We start from the raw sequence: 19,056 nt of genomic DNA, 5'->3' as shown, positions 1-19,056 counted from the left end.
TTTGCAACATGCAGCATTGTGGTTCTGCCTGCATTCAGATTTCTTCTCTTAAATGTCAAAAAAGCACATGAAATACGGCTTTTTACGGCAATATTCACATTGAATTTTTTCTTTATAGCGTTTGATAAAGGACGTTTTTGCACTACTAAAGCACGACGGTGTTTGGACTCCTGCTGTAGTAATTAAACTCTGAGCACAGCGTTCAGGTTTATGCTTCTCTTTTTCACACACAAGAGCGCACACAAGCAAAAAACACAGACAGCCACACACTCTGCTGCCACCTCCACTCCTGTGAACGTCCGTCAAAGCATAAGCTCTCCATTAGCTGCTGTGAGAGTTGCTGCTGTCGCACGGCCAGCACCACCCCTGCATACAAAACCAGGTTGGAGCTGCAGCCTGAGCCCAGTTATTTTATACTTTGTTATTATTCGGGGGTCTGGACATATGATGCAAGCAATTTCCTGATGTAAGCAATCACAAATGAAGAGTGGATTATGGATTAGAGTGTCTCCGGTGCTCTTGATAGCATAAGTGGGTGCTCTCTCAGGTCTGTGTTGGCAAAATGGATTATCTGCAGCTCCCTATGAAATAACTTTCTCTCTTTTTTTCGGCAGTTCAGAACCCATTCGGTGCATTCCATTAGCAAAATGATTTTGTAGCGTGGGAGGAGGGGGGAGGGTTTTAAGTCCAGATCTGACGCAGAGGGAATAATCCATGAATTGTTGTGGACTGGAGCTCGTATAAACTAACAAAGTTGGTCCGCGGCCGTTAGGCAGCGTGACCTTTACGAGGGGAGAGCTATGGATCTTCTGCTTTCTTCTGCTGCCCGGCTAAGAATCAAATGTGAAGCTCGCGCCGCACATCAGAGTTGATCTGTTTAGTGGAAGCAGGAATGCACTGTGTTGAATCCAAATAAGATCAGAAGACGTATCCTAAGGTTTTATGTTTAACAAGCGCCAAAAGGCATGGAGGCTCAGCATGTGAATTAGCATCGGTGTATCAATTACACTGTATAGTAATCGTCTTAAGATTATGTTTTGGGATTTTGCCTTGTTTGGATATTAGCAGTTCAAGTACAGGTGAGAAATGTGGGGTAGAGGTCCTCAGCCAGTGTTTTTAAACCTGGGTCCGACATGTTTTGGTGTGTAAATGACTCATAGGTACAAAACTTTTTGAAATTTTCAAGCTGATTTGATCCAAAAAGTCGTTTGAAATGATGCAAACAAAGTCCTGTTTTATCATTTACTGTGTCTTACATTCATAATTCATCATTCGCATCATTTTGTTACTTCCACCCCTCATAACGAACAACATCAGCTCTGGGAATTTTTATTTTCTTCCTGTCAAATTTGAATGCAGCATGCTTTACGATGATCTGTGAGGTAAAACTACTGTTTTTGACAGTGGAGTCTGGTGGCTTTGAGGAGAGCAGTGTAACGGCTGTTTCCGGTTAAATAAAAAGGGTCTTACTCTTCTACAAAAAGGTCTGTCTATTTTATGTAGGGCTCATTTCCATAATGTTGTCAGACACATTGAATAACAATCCGAGCCTTTTTGACGGGTGAACGTGTCCTCGAGGATAACGTTGCAGATAGCAGCACATTTCCAGGCTCCTGGCTGAGACTATCTCCTGGACCAGTTCCAAAACTTTGTGTACCTATTAGTCATTTAGACAACAAAATATGTAAAACTAGGAACACTAGAAATGACAAACCATGGCCTCAAAAATCAGGGTTGATTCAAATCCTCTGGTTCATCAGCCCTCAGGTCAGCAAACTCTGTTGAGTGTTTTTGTTTTAAATCTCATCTTAAAATTTTTATTGATGCTTCGTAGCCCTAATTTGTTCCGATGTATTCAAACGCTTTCTTCTTGACCCTTTTTAGTTTTACTTGCTTGCAGTATGGCGCGCAGCTCTCTCCATATGTCTGTTTATGTAAGGGTGGTAAAATAATTATTTTAGGTCATTCGATATTTTTAGCAGACTTTGATATACAGACTTTGAGACTTTGCTGTTCAATAGTTGGACATGGCTGTATGGCCATTAATAGAGTGTCGGTGTACAGAGAAACCATTAGTTGCAGTGAGTACTGGCACATTTTTAAGAAAGGAAAAGGGTTTTTTCGTACGCCAACCAATTAATCATTATTTACTTTATTTAGACCGGCTATACTTCTTGCATCAAGTGTTGTAACAGAGGCTTGTTTATCGTATTGGATAATAAACCCCAAGAACATGTTTTGATGACAGACATGTTGAATGAGGACTCAGAAACTGCTGTCGTGAAACAGCATCAGGTGATGTCAGGACTCTGCCTCTCTACTGAATCTTAATATGATGCCGCTCTTCCTTTCACTGTGTCCAGCCCATTTAAAATACAGTGTGATGATACATGAGAATTGTGCATACATACAGTTCATCTTGTGCGGATGCATTTCACAGTCCAACGTGCATTCCCATCCTCTCTCTACAATCATGGATGACTGAATTAAGACTTAATTCTTAGTTTACGTTTAATGAACCGTAGACGCCTCATAAATCATTCATGACCGCAGGCAGTTTGTAGTATTTCTCATCAAGCTTTGTGTTTGTCTTGTCTTCTCCGAGATAATTTCTCCTGCAGAAACTGATCATTTAAAGCAAACACAGAGAGCCAATGAAAACCCTCCACTCCTCAGCGAGGAGAGATCTCAGTCTGACTGCTCGTTGTATCATGCGCAGGGACGGATGATCAAATCCATTTTTCCAGCTTTGGGAATTACAAAATGTTTATCTTTTCACAACATCTGGTATGCCCTTACACTAATGCCCCAACTTATCATCCCACCAGTTGGCTATCACTTTAACACTTTCATCCGGATTTACTGGAACTTTACGAATGCTGTCAGATGAGCATGCAGGCTTTTAGACCTCAGCGGTACTGTCATCCTATATCCTCTGTCTGGCTCTGGAAAATCCACCAGCCGTCACGTGATCGTTAGTCTTATGCGATGTCTGGTGTCATCAGGTCATATCCAGATTTTTTTGGCTGTGAAATTAGAAGAAAGAAAGACTTGGAGGGGTTTATTCAAATTAATCACCAGTTCATTTTTTTCTGCTTTAGTTTAAAACCAGATTTTTATTGCACATTGACACTCATGAAATAAAGAAATATAGATTCAGTTGTATTATGAATAATAACAAATGTCTTGGTCGGCTAAACATTAACATTTTAAAAGATCACATTGCACGCACCGCTGTGGTTTGACTCAGATATGTGACACTTTAGAAACCGACTCTTCAATTTTAAGATTTGCACTCATCAAGACTGTGTTGTCACGCAGTTATCTACATCAGTTTTCTCAAAGCCGCATGCTGCAGCAGTGATTCCTAACTAGGGGCATGTGTACGCCGTGAGGCACTGCCGAGATGCTGAGGGGAATATGGAAATATTCTACAGTAGCTCTGCTGATTATAAATAAAGATTTTATTTTTAAAAATCCAGATATTTCTGTTCCCTGTGAAAAGCAACAAACAAACAGGATCACAAACTGGTGTGAGGTTGATCTTTAGTGTATTTACTGTCATAATAACCTGTTAATCAGACCATTAACACCTGAACACCATCTGCTGGAATTAAGGGTTCATCACTGCTCATTAGCAAGGCGACAAATAGATCAAAGTGCTGATAAATGGTTGTCATATCCATCGTCTGCCAGTCCGTGTGGTGTAGTGTCAGCTAAACTTGACTGAGGAACAAAAAACAAGTCTAAGGGTTAGGGTTAGGGTTACGACAATGGCAAAGATGTTCGGCCTTGTGCGTCTTTTGTTAATGAGTTCATCTGTTTGCCTTTTCACTAGTAATTGAGTGTACTTGTATTTTATTTAGACATAGCGATAAAAGCGTTATTATGAATTTGTTTGGCCACAATAATCATGTAGTGAAAATCTCATATTGTGACAGCCCTGCGTGGGATCATGGGAGATGTGTCCTCATTGTTAAGCAACCGCCGTTGTAAAAAAAAATCTATCTGAAGGGTTGAAGGGTTCACAGACGAGGTAATGTTTTCAAGTTTTATTAAAGTTATGTTTCGTCACGTTCGCTTACTTCCTTTCTCACTCTCTGATGTATCATCTGATGTGTCCTTGGAAGTTGTAGCGACAGGCGACCGAATGAAGCGCACCCTCACCTTGAACAAAATTATGGATTTCTCTGTGTTTGAACCTTGTTGGAAACATTTGGGAGAATGTAAGAAAGCGACTCGACAAAATATAAAACAAAGGTCTCGTCGTTTTTTTTAGACATTTTAATGCAATAGTTGCAAGCCAACTCCTGCACACTGTCTAACTTGGAATAATACATTCATTTGCCATTTTTTGGTACGAGACCTTCATCAGGCAAATGTATTTTTGCAAGTTAGACAGTGTGCAAAAGTTGGCTTGCAACTTTTGGTCTACGCGTCCAACTCCCACAAAGCTGGCTCATGATATAGAGCTAAAGATAGAGCTAGCTTTTCCAAGTGGCGTTAATGTTGGCGCTGCTGTCACAAAAACAACTGGTTTTCTTCAGGGTAGCAACTACCAACAACACAGGACAAAACGCGAGTTTATTCATTCATTTAGTCTATAACAGAAAAGTGAATGCAGATTGAAAAGGTGCCAGGCTGACTGGATCTCCGGTGAGCTTTCATTTTCCCAGGAGATTTAGTGCCCAGTGGCAAACGAAATAGCATAGTGATAGCAATGTTTATAGGGAACCAATCTAAACAGTCCATCAGTATTTAGTTTAAAGCAAAAAAAAAGTGTCTATTGTGAGTTTAGATGAGGACAGTTGGAAGATGACGGATGTTGTTGGATGACTGTGGAGGTACGTCAGATACAAAGAAGGTACAGTAGGCTCACACACAGGTAGAGAGGGAAGACAGACAGACTGACTGAGATGGAGAGAAGGAAGAGGATGTTTGGGATTTCACACAATGATTTTACATTTTACAGAGTGGCACTCTGAGAGATTGCCCTGGAAAAACCCTGCAGCAGTTTCCCTGCCTACTCTTAGATTTAAAGCCTTAGCCTTCATTTCACAGACAGACGAGTGACATTCACTGAGGTTATTGTGTGTTTGGATAGTGAGCATTCCTATTCTTAGAAATGATCAAACTAAAGGCACACACTGAGAGAAAAGATTAACTGCTGTGAAGATTTTTTTTTTTCATATCAATAATGGTTCCCAAATGATGTTTTGGTGCGGACTCAGACACACACACACACACATAAACACATATATCCACGCAGACACACACACGCACACTCTGAATCCCTCGTTTCTCTGCTCACTCTTCATCATCATGCTAACCCTGCGTGTTTCACTCGGCAGGAGACAGAGAGGCTCATTGTTATTCCACAAGGGTCGGCTGATCTCAGCCAAATCTGTCTGCGCCTCGCTCCTCATTCCACATCATTCCTGTATTGTTTGGCTCCCAGGAATCAGAAAATCTCTCATCTCTGGGATCTACTGGAAATGTGGGAAATCTGTGAGCGAAGCCCCCTCCCCGGGGGATTCCTCACCCCGAGCTGCGGGAAAGGTCTGAAGGGAAAGCTGAGCAAAGATGGAGAGGGAGACAGAAAGAGGAAGGCTTTACTCTGCTCCGAGCTCATGAGGGCTACAAAGCCAAAGCTGTTCTAATATTGAGAGAAAACGCCTGGGCCAAGCTGGGTCTGGTTTTAGCTCCGTTATTTTATGTCACTGAAGGCGTGCTGAAAACAGCGGCTGGCTATCTCCTTGAAGGAAGCATGTGTCTCTCCTTGAACGACCAGAGCTCATCAATAAGTGATGTCCTGTCTCTTCCAGTCTACCACACAGAAAGAAGAGCTGCCTTGATTTGTTTTAGAAGACAGTGCCCAACACAATACTGTCTCTATTCTCCCTCGCTCCTCAGATGACATCCCTCGTTGTCTTTAACTCGATGCTTTTATAGCTTTTCAGACTATTTTTTGAGCTCCCCCCCCCAAAAAAAAAGGGTTTCGGAGCCACTCTGAAATAAGTGACATGATTGTCCCAATGCCCTTTGGCTCTCTGTCCTGTGGCTCAATACATTCCAGCGGTCAGAAGACAACTGAGAGCAGTGATAGGGGGCTTTTTTTTCTGGCCGCACTGACACCTAATCCCATTTCACAGTGCCATGCTGCCGCGCCAAAATAATCACTTGATGGGAGTTGAAAGTGATTACCACTGTTCACTCTTATCTCCAATGAGCGCAGAGAATATCGTCCAACAACAACAACAACTGCTCGCCTCTGTGATGCCGGGCCAAGTGAGGAGCAGACGAGGGGGGATACAGCCACACGGGGAGAAGAAGAAGCAGAAGAAAAAAAAAGCAGCGAATGGTGTGTGTGTGTCACGTACAAAAGATGCACGCACTGTAAGTCGATTCGCATGGATAAGTAATTAGAACAGTGGTCCATCCCCTCACACACCGCCTGCATATTTAACGGTCTCTACTGTAGACTTACAGCTTGTGAATGTTCAGGAATTGCCTCATTGGATTTTGGGGGATAAGTCATAATCATCTGGTCGGGTTCCAAGTAAATAGCATTAATTTATCATTTAACATAAATTAATGTTTTTTGGTTGTACTGTTTTACTGCTAATTCCCAACAGTGCACAATATTAATAATAATAATAAGGCTGAATGTAATCTGTGCAGAAAAAAAAGCCAAACGTTTGCAATAACCTGATAAACTGGATCCAATTAATCCTCTGAAAATAGGAATTAATTTATGAGTTTCACCTGAAAACACATGTAAATACTTTATTTCATGTTTGTTTGGACAATTTATATCGAGCCAGTGGCAAACAGTATTCACTGAATGTACCTTTTCATGTCAAGCAAAGCCTTCGACTCAATATTTCATGCTACACATGTTGGCATGGCGACCGTGCACCGTCACAAGGCCTTGAACCCAGCTGAAGGACAGTCTGGTCACTCGCTATATTGTCCTGCCACATGGCGTTTCTCCTGACAGCAGCAGCAGCGAAATGAGGGCGTTTCCTCACCTGATTGTCAGACATGACATAGAGAGAGTTCCTGTCCAGGGAGAAGGCCATGTCCCGGAGGATGGGGCTGCTATCCTTCATCACGGTCACTGTCTCGTACAGAACTCCTCCCTCCAGAGGCCCGTCCACTCTGATCTGAAGAGACACGGACAAATACAGACACGAGGAGGCGGTGAATGCCTCGTTGCAGGACAAAGTGATTGAACTGCTCCTGTACATTTTGTAGAGTGACATCTGTTGTCTGCTGTGTATCAGTATGCTTTGTACGCTTCATTTTCACCATATGCAAGCTTCCACTGACCTTTCAAAACACTGCTGTTATGAGAAATGAGAAAGACGGCATGTTTTAACTAAACTTGTAGGGTGTGTTTCTTCACTTTTTGGGGGATTGTGGCAATGCCTTTCTGGTCATTTCAATACATTGTGAGGCAAAATCAACGAAAAGTCCGTTCACATTAGTCAAGCCATCAACCACTCAACCAGAATCACAGACCGTTGACAAAATGTCCTGTCTTGTACAAGCCATTTAATTTTGTTCAAAATAGACTCTGATAATGGCTAATTCGTTGTAAATACATATTCCTCTTCCTTTTCCTGTATGGCAATTAGTTTGAACATTAGCTCATTAACAGTGAGGCTGCTGATGGGAAATGGCACAAAAAATGGTGATATTAGCAGAAAAAAGACGTAAGTCCACCTCCACTGAATTAAAACCTTTTAACATTTTGGGAATGTTCTCATTTGTTGTCTTGCCAGGAGTTAACTAGTCGAAAAGATTACATGAAATGTCAGGGCATGTATCCACAAGGCTCCAGGGGAGGTCACTGGGGAAACGATTATGGGTGATAGATACCAGAAGTCGCTGAGTATCATGATAACTGACCGCCACTGATCTTCTTGTCTAACACTTGGGAGGACAGCAAATGAAATTCAAAGTGTTGGTGAGCTACAATTTGGTTTTCCACTTGACATTTGCACCTAGTCGGCCTTAGCTTTTATTATGTCTTCAGTATCACCTCAGATGTGTTACCACAAGCTTACCGTACACAATAAACTGAGAGTCTGCAATGGAGATAAGGGGCACGGTCACATGTGCGCGAAATTAACAGTGGCAACTATTCACCACCCATTAACTTCCATTCTGTACAAGCAAAGGGACAAATAACACATTTGCTTCAGATGGCGGCAACTTTGATGAACTTCACCCTGCAAAGTCGTGTGTGTGGGGTCAACCAACAGCAAAGTCGTGTGTGTGGGGTCAACCAACAGCAAAGTCGTGTGTGTGGTTGACCCCTCAAACGGACCACAAACCAGCAAACTGAGGTCTGTGTGCTTCACATCCTGCACTTCCCACAGCACCGGCATTCATGTATGTGTGACAATGCCCAAGGTATTTATTTTTTTCCTTTTGTAAACACCTCCCTCTTGACGTTCTAGTGAGCAGTAGCTCTGAAAATCTCTCCATTATTTATTCATGCCGCAGAGGAAATGTGCAGTTATTGTAAAGGTGAGACTTAGAAGAGGACAGATGGATCCGCTGCTACTCATTCAGCACTCCAATCGGCCTGTGTGACTCTGACCCAAATCCACCCCTGAGGTTATACCCATGACGCAGCTGAGTTTTGAAAACGTGTTCAGTGAGCTCAGCCTTAATTTGACTTTGGACTGACTTTCAGGCAGCAATCTTTTGGGGCTCATTAAATGCAAGCATGGAGAACAGATGCCCACTGGTGAAGGCTTTTCGATTCTCTTCTCCCACCTCTGCCTACAAACAAGATGTGCTGCCGCAGTGAAGCAAACAAATAAGCAAGTCGGTCTTTGTAAAAAAAAGTGGCTTACTGATGTTGGAGCTGTCGAAAAAGGCGGCCTTGGGAGGATGTGAGACTGTTTGTAAAGGTATAAAGTGGTCAGTAAGCTGAAAAACCCTTTATTATTGCCGAAACTACCCGTTAGGAGTACTTGCTACGTGATGAAAGTGTTTTAACTTTAAATTAAATCACCGCAAAGGTAAACCTTGTTTTTATTGCAAAACCGCTGCCCAATGTGGTTTACCTCCCCAAAACTAGGCAGCACTCCTTCCATTTTTTATTTCACAGAAATACTTTTATTTGCACTCATCCTTCACTATTGGTATGGGAATGATGTGGATTGCATCATGCAGGAATTACAGCTTCACACCTGAAATATAAGTCAGGAATGTGAAATGATAGAGAAAAGTCTGAATAAAGCGTGACAGCTCGAGAGAGGAAAAAAAAAAACCCTCATTAGATATGGAAACCCAGGTTGAAGCCCTATTTAAATTCCAGGGAGATTGGATCATTAACCATGTGATGCAATTACAGTAAAGCTGAATTAATTTCTCAATCATAATAATTGAAATAAATGCAAGATAATGAGGAATTGGAGCAGAGAATCGTGGAAGTGTTGCGAAACGTCTGCAGTGCAATTATGCCAGTCTTCCCCGCATGCATCCTTACGCCATGGACTGAGGCGACCTCGCCACCCAAATCAAATTTGACTGCAGAAGATTTTGAATGCGTGCCAGGTCTAGCTCGCGCACATGGTGGCGGAGCCTCAGCAGTCTCTCGATGGGGACAGTCAATCAATACAAACTGATTACGTGATTGGATCCCCTGGGCACCAAAACTTCATCAATCAATCACGCCTCCACCTTCCAGGCAGCTGTGCCTCTCCAACCGTCAGCGCCGCCAGCCAAGAATGAGGGAGGGAGAAAGAAAATATGCACAAACGTGTGTGTGGGTTGTGATAGTTTATGTGGGAGAGTGCATACCGGGGGATACAGGGACGGTGGGACGTCATCTTCCACATACAAAAACACAAAAGTAACGAGCTCAATAATGACACAGGATTGTCTGTTGATTCCAGATCACAAGAGGACACGGTTTGTCTCTCACAGGTCATTACCTCGACACTGTGCACAATCCTATCCTTTAAATAGTTAATTCAGGGACAGATTTATCTCACAGCTAAGCTTCTTTCTCTCCCGCTCATTGTCTGGTTTCTTTCTCTTGCTCTGTCTTCGCTTGCTCCTACTCTTCCTCCTCCTCCTGATCCTATTCCTCCTCTCCTGTAACATGATCCCACACAGTAATGGAGCCAGTTTACATTATTTTTTCCCACACTCTTCATTTCATAAATAGCACGGATAGAAACCAGAGCATGGAAGCATTTCTGTGGTGAACCGAACACCCAAACAATCATCTAGAGAGGTTCGGATACTGAGCCACGTTCATGTTTTTTTTAGTTGGGGATGATGAGGTTGTCCGAGGACCAGGTGGACGCACGGATGAGCTCAGACGAGTACTGACCCATCGTGACTGATCTGTGGTGTTTGATTTCAGCGGATTTAAAAGTGGTTTTATCATTTAAAGCAGGGCTGACCAGGCAGGAGACCTCTGGGAATACAACAGGTCTTCAATCTCTCCTTAAGCCCCACAGCTCCATAATGAGAGTAAGGCGGGTTTAATTGGTTTTATAATGAGCCCGCTTGTAGACACACAAAGTTGCACACACACATACTCACCTACTTGCACAGGCATACAAATAAAGACAAAGAAATACAGTTGCATACGAACACACTTCACTCACACACCGCACACTCACTCTGTTGTCGGTCGCTCTCATTAAATTTGTCGTTGTAAATTGTGTGCATGATCACTTGCTTGATCAATACACTATCATTGATTATAGTACATCAGGAACACACGTCCAGTATGCGACAATCCATACTGCGCATACTGCAGTTTCCACCTAGTATCCAGAGAAAAGCCACACGTTAATCATTACTATTTGTTTTCTTTCTCAGGTTCGCTCTGTTTTTTGCTGTTTTGTAAGAGATGGTGTGTTTTTGTCATATCTACTAAATCTCAGTCTGAAGTGTTCCCATGCTACACACAAATCACAGTCATCACTACTCCAGTCTAGACGGTGGTGGTAATACACTTAGAGCTGTTTGGTAGCTGCCAAAAAACACCAGAGGAAGAATCTGCACTTTCTGATGTGTGGCTGCATCCAAATAACCGCTCCTGCAGACTCTCGGACATGTCCGAACCCACAATTTAGCCGGTCCACTTTCTGCAGACTTCCAGAGAGTCCACTCGGGGTGCGGACTTCACATATTTAACTACCTGAAATTTACTGCAATATGGACGTGACGTTGTATAACTTATTAATATGTATGAATGTGTAAAACATTCTTACTTCATTCCTTGAATCGTGTCAGCCAGAAATAATATTCAGCTACATTATGATGCAAAATATCAAAATATTAGTCCAAAGTCCAAAGGGTGGACATTTGGATAATGAATACCATAATACATATAATAAAACCTGGATACGGCTCCACCACTCAGTGTTGCTTCCAGTTTTGCCCAGTGGCCACACGCGGTATTGCAGCGAAAAACTCCCCATAGATCATCATTTTAAAATGAACGTCTGTTCGCAGGACACCTCGAGCTACATACAGATGTCAATTGTGACTCATTCTATTAGAAATATTTGATCCATGGAGGTTTTAATTAATAAAACTTTCCTCGAGCTGTGAGCAATTTAAGACTGTGATGATGTCATTGCAATGTAAAGTCTGGCCATCAGGGCCAGCGGGGAAGTCAGTACTGACATGTTCAGCGGTCCACATACCAAGGAAGTAAATCCTGAAGCTGGGAACTTTTTTAGCATACATATGTGCCGGATCTTATAATACAACCATCCCATACAAATCATTCAGTGACTGCACTGATCAGGGGTCAGATACACGTTACAAAAGCTAATTTTGGCTTCTGTATGATCATTGAAATCACTTTTTCTGACACTTTAATGATGACCAATTTCATTCTCATTTCAGTGTCACGTTAGCTGCCATTGACCCTTTGAGTTGGAAAAGGCGTTTACATAGTTACCCTTCAACATCTAGTTCGAACTCAGCAATTGGACTTCAATCCACCTCGAATGGTTCTTTGTTGCATTTGCACTTGAACTGCCTGAGATTCTTACATGAAGTGTAATTGGGGTCTTATTTAAGTAGTTCAGGCAGCTCAGTATCAAGGGCTAGATATTTTTCACAAACCACAGCAAACCTCCTTTTGTAATTCAAGCAGAATCCCCTTGTGTGGTCCATCTCATGTAACAGAGGAACTGAACTGATTTGCCATTAATACCACATGTTCATACGACCTCAGCGAGCTCCTCATTTTATTCTCTCTTCCCAGCGTCTCGCGGCTGACAAGGATATATATTTAACCCATGAATAATATTTGAGCCAATAACAGCAATATCCTCTCTGCTGCTGAAATGCCCCTGCAGAACCTGCATTAGATATAAACAACACAGCTTAGAATGGCTTCCACAAACAGATATGCAACCTGAACCCATGTGCTCTTAAAAACAGCCTCCCTTTTTCTCGTGGCTGGGTTTGTATCTTAAATGCTCGGCTGAGCTCTCATCCTGTGAGAGCCAAAGAAAACAAAAAGCCCCCTGACTTCTAAGATGTCACTTGGCTTGAGTCGGGTTGGCTCCGTTGTAAAGCTGCCAGACCTTGAATGAGCAATACACTCACCCGAATGTCTCTCCCGTGAGTATTTACATATGGGGTTCATTTTAAGATTGATTTCAGGCGATGATTTGGCTCATGCTGAGAGGATGTATACATGTTTAGTCCCTGAACTCCTGCTTTTCCGCTGCAGACTGGGAAACCTTGTAAAGCAGATGATTACTATGTTTATGCAGCAATGGCTGTCCAATCTTAAAAAAAAAAAAACTGTGTCCATATGTGGCCGGCCGGTCTGTGCCCTCCGAATTTCACCCAGCTAACCTAAACATATGGATGATGACCCAGGAGGCATGGAACACTCTATTCAGCCAATCATTTCCAATCTGCCACTCTGACAAGGTTTCATCTGCTCCTGAAGAAAACCGGTCTGTCTGATTTTAACCAAACACGAAGAGGTCGCTTGTTCGTTTATTCTGGCAGTGGGTGATCTGGCCCAAAAAATGTCACGATAGGAATCATGATCCACCGTAAAAATTGTGATCTTTTTTCTCACTTATGTAAAGCCCTGTACACAGACCTGAAATAGCCTTTTAGTTTCTCCATTTCCAACATTAACCATGTAGTCGGCATTATTACTCTATTGTTGTGTTCACTGAGCAGTTCACCCCCAAAATCAATATTCCATTTTCTTTCTACCATATCACAGCGCAGAAGGAAGCATGCAGCTACTCTTTGAATGAGAGGCTCGTGCTCATAATGTTAGATAGCCCCCAGTCCATTTGTAGATGCATGCCTCCTCTCTTCCTGTAGATACGGTTGGCATGTGTACTTCACTGAAAGAAATGTTTTCCTACATGAAACTTCTCACAGCAAGGTCTGTGGATTGTCTGTTGAAAGTTTGTGGAAACTGGATTTTTCAAATTTATTTATTTTTTTTGGTACTTTGAGCACCACAAGCAAAATGCAATTTAGTTCCATTATACTGGAGAGAAAGCAGACTGATATCTCCAAAACTTGGCAACTCAAGCCCAAACAGTCTAGATGGGGAAAAGTAAAAAATGGATTTTTGGGTGAACTGTCCCTTTAACTTAGTATGGATCCATTAGTCAATGAGGTTGTGTGAAATCTGGAAACAGAAGTAAGAGGTCATTAAAAATACAATATGTCACATTTCTGCATTAAAATGTCTAAAAACAACTCTGTTTCTTATTTTGCTGAGTTGTTTGCATTATCCTAAATGTTTCCAAAGATGTTCATACAGAGAGAAAGAGGAATCCATAGGTTTACTCAAGGTAATGTCGCTTAAACTTCAAGGAAAAACATCAGATGACGTCAGCGTAGGAGGTAGGAAGTAGACAAGCGTGACGAAAAGTAACAAAACCTCGACAAAGACCATTTCTGTCTGAGTAACGTGGATGGATCTTCATTAGCAACTGGGGCTGTTTTACAATAAAGACAGCAGCTCCCATGATCCCACGCTTTTGTTTTGTTTTTATTAAAAGATCTTATTGGCAGCCAAACACGTCAGATCTCCCAGCTCTAATTTATGGTAAAACAAACTTGTCGTCTTCAGTGTTTACATGACATTTCAGTGGAAATCAATGAGTCATCCTGCATTCAAACATCTCGTTTTTGGTTAAGTATTGTTTTTCATATAAAGCCGCCAAACCTAAACAGGCCATGATTGGCAGGAAACCACACATAAATCTTGCATAACACTTGAAAATGAAGAACAGAATGAAAATACACGCAAGACTAGACCTAAAGTAGATGTCCACAGAATCTGGCACAGGCTTGACTCAATATTGTGACACGGGGCACGCAGCGACATAAGGTCCAGACAACTGGCCACCTTTAAGGTTGAGCGGCTGGGCATATGGTCCGATTGAGGATGACAGCCGAGGAGAGCGGCCATTGATTAGCCCATATATCCATCACGGCTCTGTGAATGCTAATGAGACTGAGGATAGAGCTGAGCTGCAGCGGCTCATGAAAACGAGGAGCGTTCGGGGGGAGGAGGGGTCAGCGAGGTGGAGATGTGTATTACAGGACGGGACTAATCATTCAGCCATCACATTAACTACAGTCACAAAGAGAGGCGTATTGATCACAGCCACTAGATACGCTGTGTGCCGGCAAGTGCCCATAACTAAACGCGATTACCAACTGGGTCGGCAGAGAGGTCACGCCGTGTGAGTGTTTTTGATGGTGATTGTTAAAAGCCTTCCAGTTGCAGCAGCCAAATTTTCAGTCCACCCTAACCTTCAGCTGCATGGCGAGCTGCCAAGTCTTCATACCACAATTTCTACAACTTGACCACAGTCTCCTCTCAGTCTCTGCATGTTCACTTCTTTCCTCTCTCCTTGAGGACACGGTTTCCTGTTCTCCGTTTCCTGTCCTCCTCCGTACACCCCTCTGTCCCTCCAATCATTCCCATTGTTTGTCAGGTTCCCATGGCCCACCAACAAAAGCAGTGGGAGGGGGACAGTGGAACAATTCATGGCACCCGTATGGTCTTCATTTTCCTGACCGCAATGCAGTCACAGTCCTCTTGTGTGTTTCCACTTGTGTGACGGAGCAGGAGAAAGAAAGAAACCAGAGGGAGGAGAGGACAAAGACAGTTGGAGATAGAGAGAGAGGCTAAATAAAACTGTAGTCAGGGAAAGCGGAGGGACGGACACCTTCCCGTTTTATCACAAAATCGCCTCTCTTAATACCACCTTACTATTCCTGCTGCACTGAGACATCTAATGGCGTTCCGGTCTGAAGACCCTCAGGTCCAGCTCCCTTCTTGCAGTTATGAAAATCCTTTCAATTTAGCCTCAAACGCACCTATTCTCTAAACCCTCCTCTAAAACTCCATTCTAATGATTTCAATCACTAAATCTCCCTTTCCTGGCCCCCCTTAGAAACCGTGACTTTGAAAAGTCCAAGTCATTTAGCCATGCACTGGAGAATTTCCCCACCCGGTCAACTCTCAATAAGCTATAATGAATCCTCTATTTGCACACGAGAGTATTTGACTAAGGCTTTATTTGCCGCGAGCTTAACATTTTCAACCATTTCTAGGGAAATGGTGCTGCTGAGTGGCTGCGGGCACTGAGGTAATGTGCCGGTCTGTTTTTTATTTTGCTCAACAGTAAAAACCCCTTCACATTCATCATCGCCGAGCTAATTCTTTTGCGATGATTAAACAGCAGTGTTGAGGCAGCTGCAGGGATACGATTTTTGATGCTTCAGTTAAAGGACAGTTTGTGTCCTCTCGAGAGCATTGTCTACCTAAGGTGAAATCTTCTGGCACAGACTGAAGGGTTTACTCATATATTAAAATATTACAGCACAATCCACATCTTAATACACTCACTCTGACAGAGAAGCATCCGGTTCCACTCTGTATGCCATTGTGGTCCTCCTGAGCATTACTGTGCTCTGCAGAAACATTTCCTCAGAAAATCAATTCCACTCAACACCTGTTATGTGTTTGAGGCAGTCAGAGAGTAAGCATAGGTATAATGTTATTCTACAGTAGAATAGAGACGGAAATCTGCCGTCCTGCCTTCGGAAATTGGAATGGAATAAGAAACCTGGGGAAATACGTCATTATATAATCTTATAGTTTTTGGAGCTGATTCAATGAGCTTACAGTTTCGATCGTCAAAATCAAAAGCAGGATCGGCATTTATCCACCGGACACTGATCCTGTGGGCACGAAGAACATCAACGGGCTAGTACCAGAGGGTCAGCATCGGAGATGTTGGGTTTATTTGCTTTTTCAGAGATTCTTTATTGAGTTGTTTGGCAAGAGCGTTCACTCTGGACAGATATGAGAAACCGAACTACAGTATGTGCAGTATCTTTTGGTGTTCATTGTTGAATCCCTGATTTTTGGTGAATATTGTTTGAACTTTCTTATCCATAACCTGCAAAAGGCCACCAGGATAAAGTCAAGCTGTTGTTTTTAAAGAAGAATTTGAAAATATAAATGACATAAAACCAATGATCTGTTGATCTTTACAAATCCAGGTGGGATGGTCTAACGATGGCATAAAAATCAATTATGGATTTGGAGAATCATGACCCCCTTACTAATCATCGGTTATACAGATCCAAGCCATATATCAAACTAATACTCTGTCTTTGAATAAAGCATCAAAGTAGTTGAGGCAGGATTGAAATTGTTTTATAGTCACATGCAACAAACTGTGTCCAATCATGACTGGACTCATTTTATCTGCATACACAAAAAGGGGAATTCATAGTTCAGCAGTTACAGTGTAATAATAGAACCTCACACCAAGCTGCCACAGCTAACATGCTCCTCCTCATAATGTAAGTACACATGAGCTTGCATTTCTATAGCAATTTTCCAGCCTACTGACCACTCAAAGCTCTTAACAACACTTGTCATATTCACACATTCATACACTGATGGCAGAGGCTGCCATGCGAGGAGCTGACCTGCTCATCAGGAGCAATTTAGGGTTCAGTATCTTGCCCAAGGAACCTGATCTACCTCCTGAGCCACAGCTGCCCCTTAAATCACACATGAAGGTTTCAAGGCTATGGAAATATGATGTTCAGACTCCAAGATCTGTGTTTGGTCAACTGGGGCTGCTTGTGTTTTCTCCTTTAAGTTTCTGATGCTGGTGTTGAGAGTGTACACAACATGGATAAGTTGAAGAAAAGACTCAATAATTTGCTTCTTTTCAGCCGACTTCTACTAACTGTAATCTTCACTCTATAGCACAGTGAATGAAAGAATTTAAACATGGCGATTGCATGGCATTAGTCAGCAATTAGGGTGTGCTGTGGTTGCTCTAATGCACAAGGTGCATGAAAGACATTAATCACAGCTACTGTTGGGGGTGTAATCAAAGCATAATACAGCCTGATCATGTTCATCTGTGTTGCAGCTGGTGACAAATCAAAATCTACAGGATGCCCAAGGCAGGCATCAAGTACAAATCCAGCAGAACACAATACAATGCTGCTCAAACAAAATTACGAATCACTTTGCTGATTCAAATACAGGATATCCTCCAAAACTTTTGGTCAGTATGAATCATTTATACATCAAAACATGTTAATATAGGTTCCATGTTTAAAAATACCAGAATTCCCCTATGAAGATTAGTTTTCATATGTACTAACTTAACCTCTTTTATTATTTTTGGTGTTTCTGTTCCTGTTGGTTTAAATGTTGTGTATCTCAGGGCTCTGCAGGCTGGTTTCAGATCATCAAATGAGCAGAGCCACACCAGCGAACTTCAATTTTCTTTGTTGTTGCAATAAATGCTTAATGCTCGCATTGTACGGACTCGTCGTGCACTCACTGGGTCCTGCTAGCAACTTGCTAACAAGTGGAAACTGTGTCATCATTGAGGTTAAAGCTGTATCTTTCTAAGCCTCCTGCCTTGAGACTGGAATAGATTTAAATAAGGATCACTGAGAGATAATGGCTTTTACCTGGATTCACCTCATTAGCGCACATCATTCAAAGTGTGAAAAAAAAAAATCCCTTTGTGTTCAGCCCAGAGTTAACCACAGGGTCATATACCTCAGCTGAAATCAACCATCTAAGGCAACAAGACTGTGGTGAATGATGATGGAAATGTGTTACATCTGGAATAGGAGTGGGCTAATGGAGAGACGCTGACGGACACATCCATATGCTGCATGGCGCCTGGAAGGTGGGACTGTTGGTTATCCCTGTGACCTCTCACCCCGGTAACACCCTTCCAGTGGCAGGCTTGACCTTTGCAGTGAACCTGCTGCCGGAGTGATCCGCTGATGGCATTTATTGTCATGCCCCATTTCCACTCAGCCTGTCCATTTGGGGGTGATGGAATAGGATTCGAGAGGTGACCCGTGCTCCTCGGAGGCTCCTGGGAGTCTGAATCATGGCTGCACACTCTGTCAGTGTAATGACCGACTGTGGCCTTTAAGACACTCTGCACTTAAAGCAGAAATGACGGATTTCTCTGTCTCTTCATCCAAACTTGCTGCTCGCTTACTGAACACATGTAAAACGTACTTTGTGCTTTGTTTTTCTTGGTCGACCGTCTCTTCTTCCTAAATCTGTCCCTCTATGTTTATCTCAGTTAATATCTCTCCCTTCTTACCTCCGTCTTTATCACGACTTCCGTTTGTGTCTCAGTGTTTGTCTCCGTTCCTCTTTGTCTCTCTTTCTTTGAGGCTATCTTGTCTTTTTTTCCCCCAGTGGCTCATCCAATGAAAGAGCTGCAGTGATGCTATCTGTGCTTCCAATCTGGACCCATTTGTGTGTGCGTTGTGTGTCAGACAGATTGCCTCCTCATAAGACTGAGGCCCCCGGGCTAATGTCACAACAGTCCTCTCACACATTTCCACAGTCAGTTGCATGCTGTACGACTGTGCAGTAAACAGAGCCCGCGGTGCTACCAAGTCAATCCAGTTAGATCAAAGGAGGAGTCTTATAGGATCTTGATTGTAATTTATCATTACAGTTTGCATTTGAAATGCAACATGATGGACAAT

At 42.6% G+C, this 19,056-nt stretch overlaps 1 protein-coding gene across 1 annotated transcript in view; it reads right to left on the bottom strand.

Annotated features, from left to right (window-relative positions):
- LOC140998141 (plexin-A2-like) overlaps positions 1-19,056 on the bottom strand; it is a 72,221-nt gene that overhangs the window by 44,204 nt on the left and 8,961 nt on the right. Inside the window, exon 3 of the mRNA XM_073468313.1 lies at positions 7,032-7,166. Coding sequence (XP_073324414.1) covers positions 7,032-7,166 — 135 coding nt within the window. The remainder of the gene's footprint in view (positions 1-7,031; positions 7,167-19,056) is intronic.

The sequence above is a fragment of the Pagrus major genome, chromosome 6 (genome assembly GCF_040436345.1).
Source record: "Pagrus major chromosome 6, Pma_NU_1.0".
NCBI lineage: Eukaryota > Metazoa > Chordata > Actinopteri > Spariformes > Sparidae > Pagrus > Pagrus major.
The sequence above is the reverse complement of the archived record's forward strand: the minus strand, read 5'-3'. Positions and strand labels throughout refer to the sequence as shown.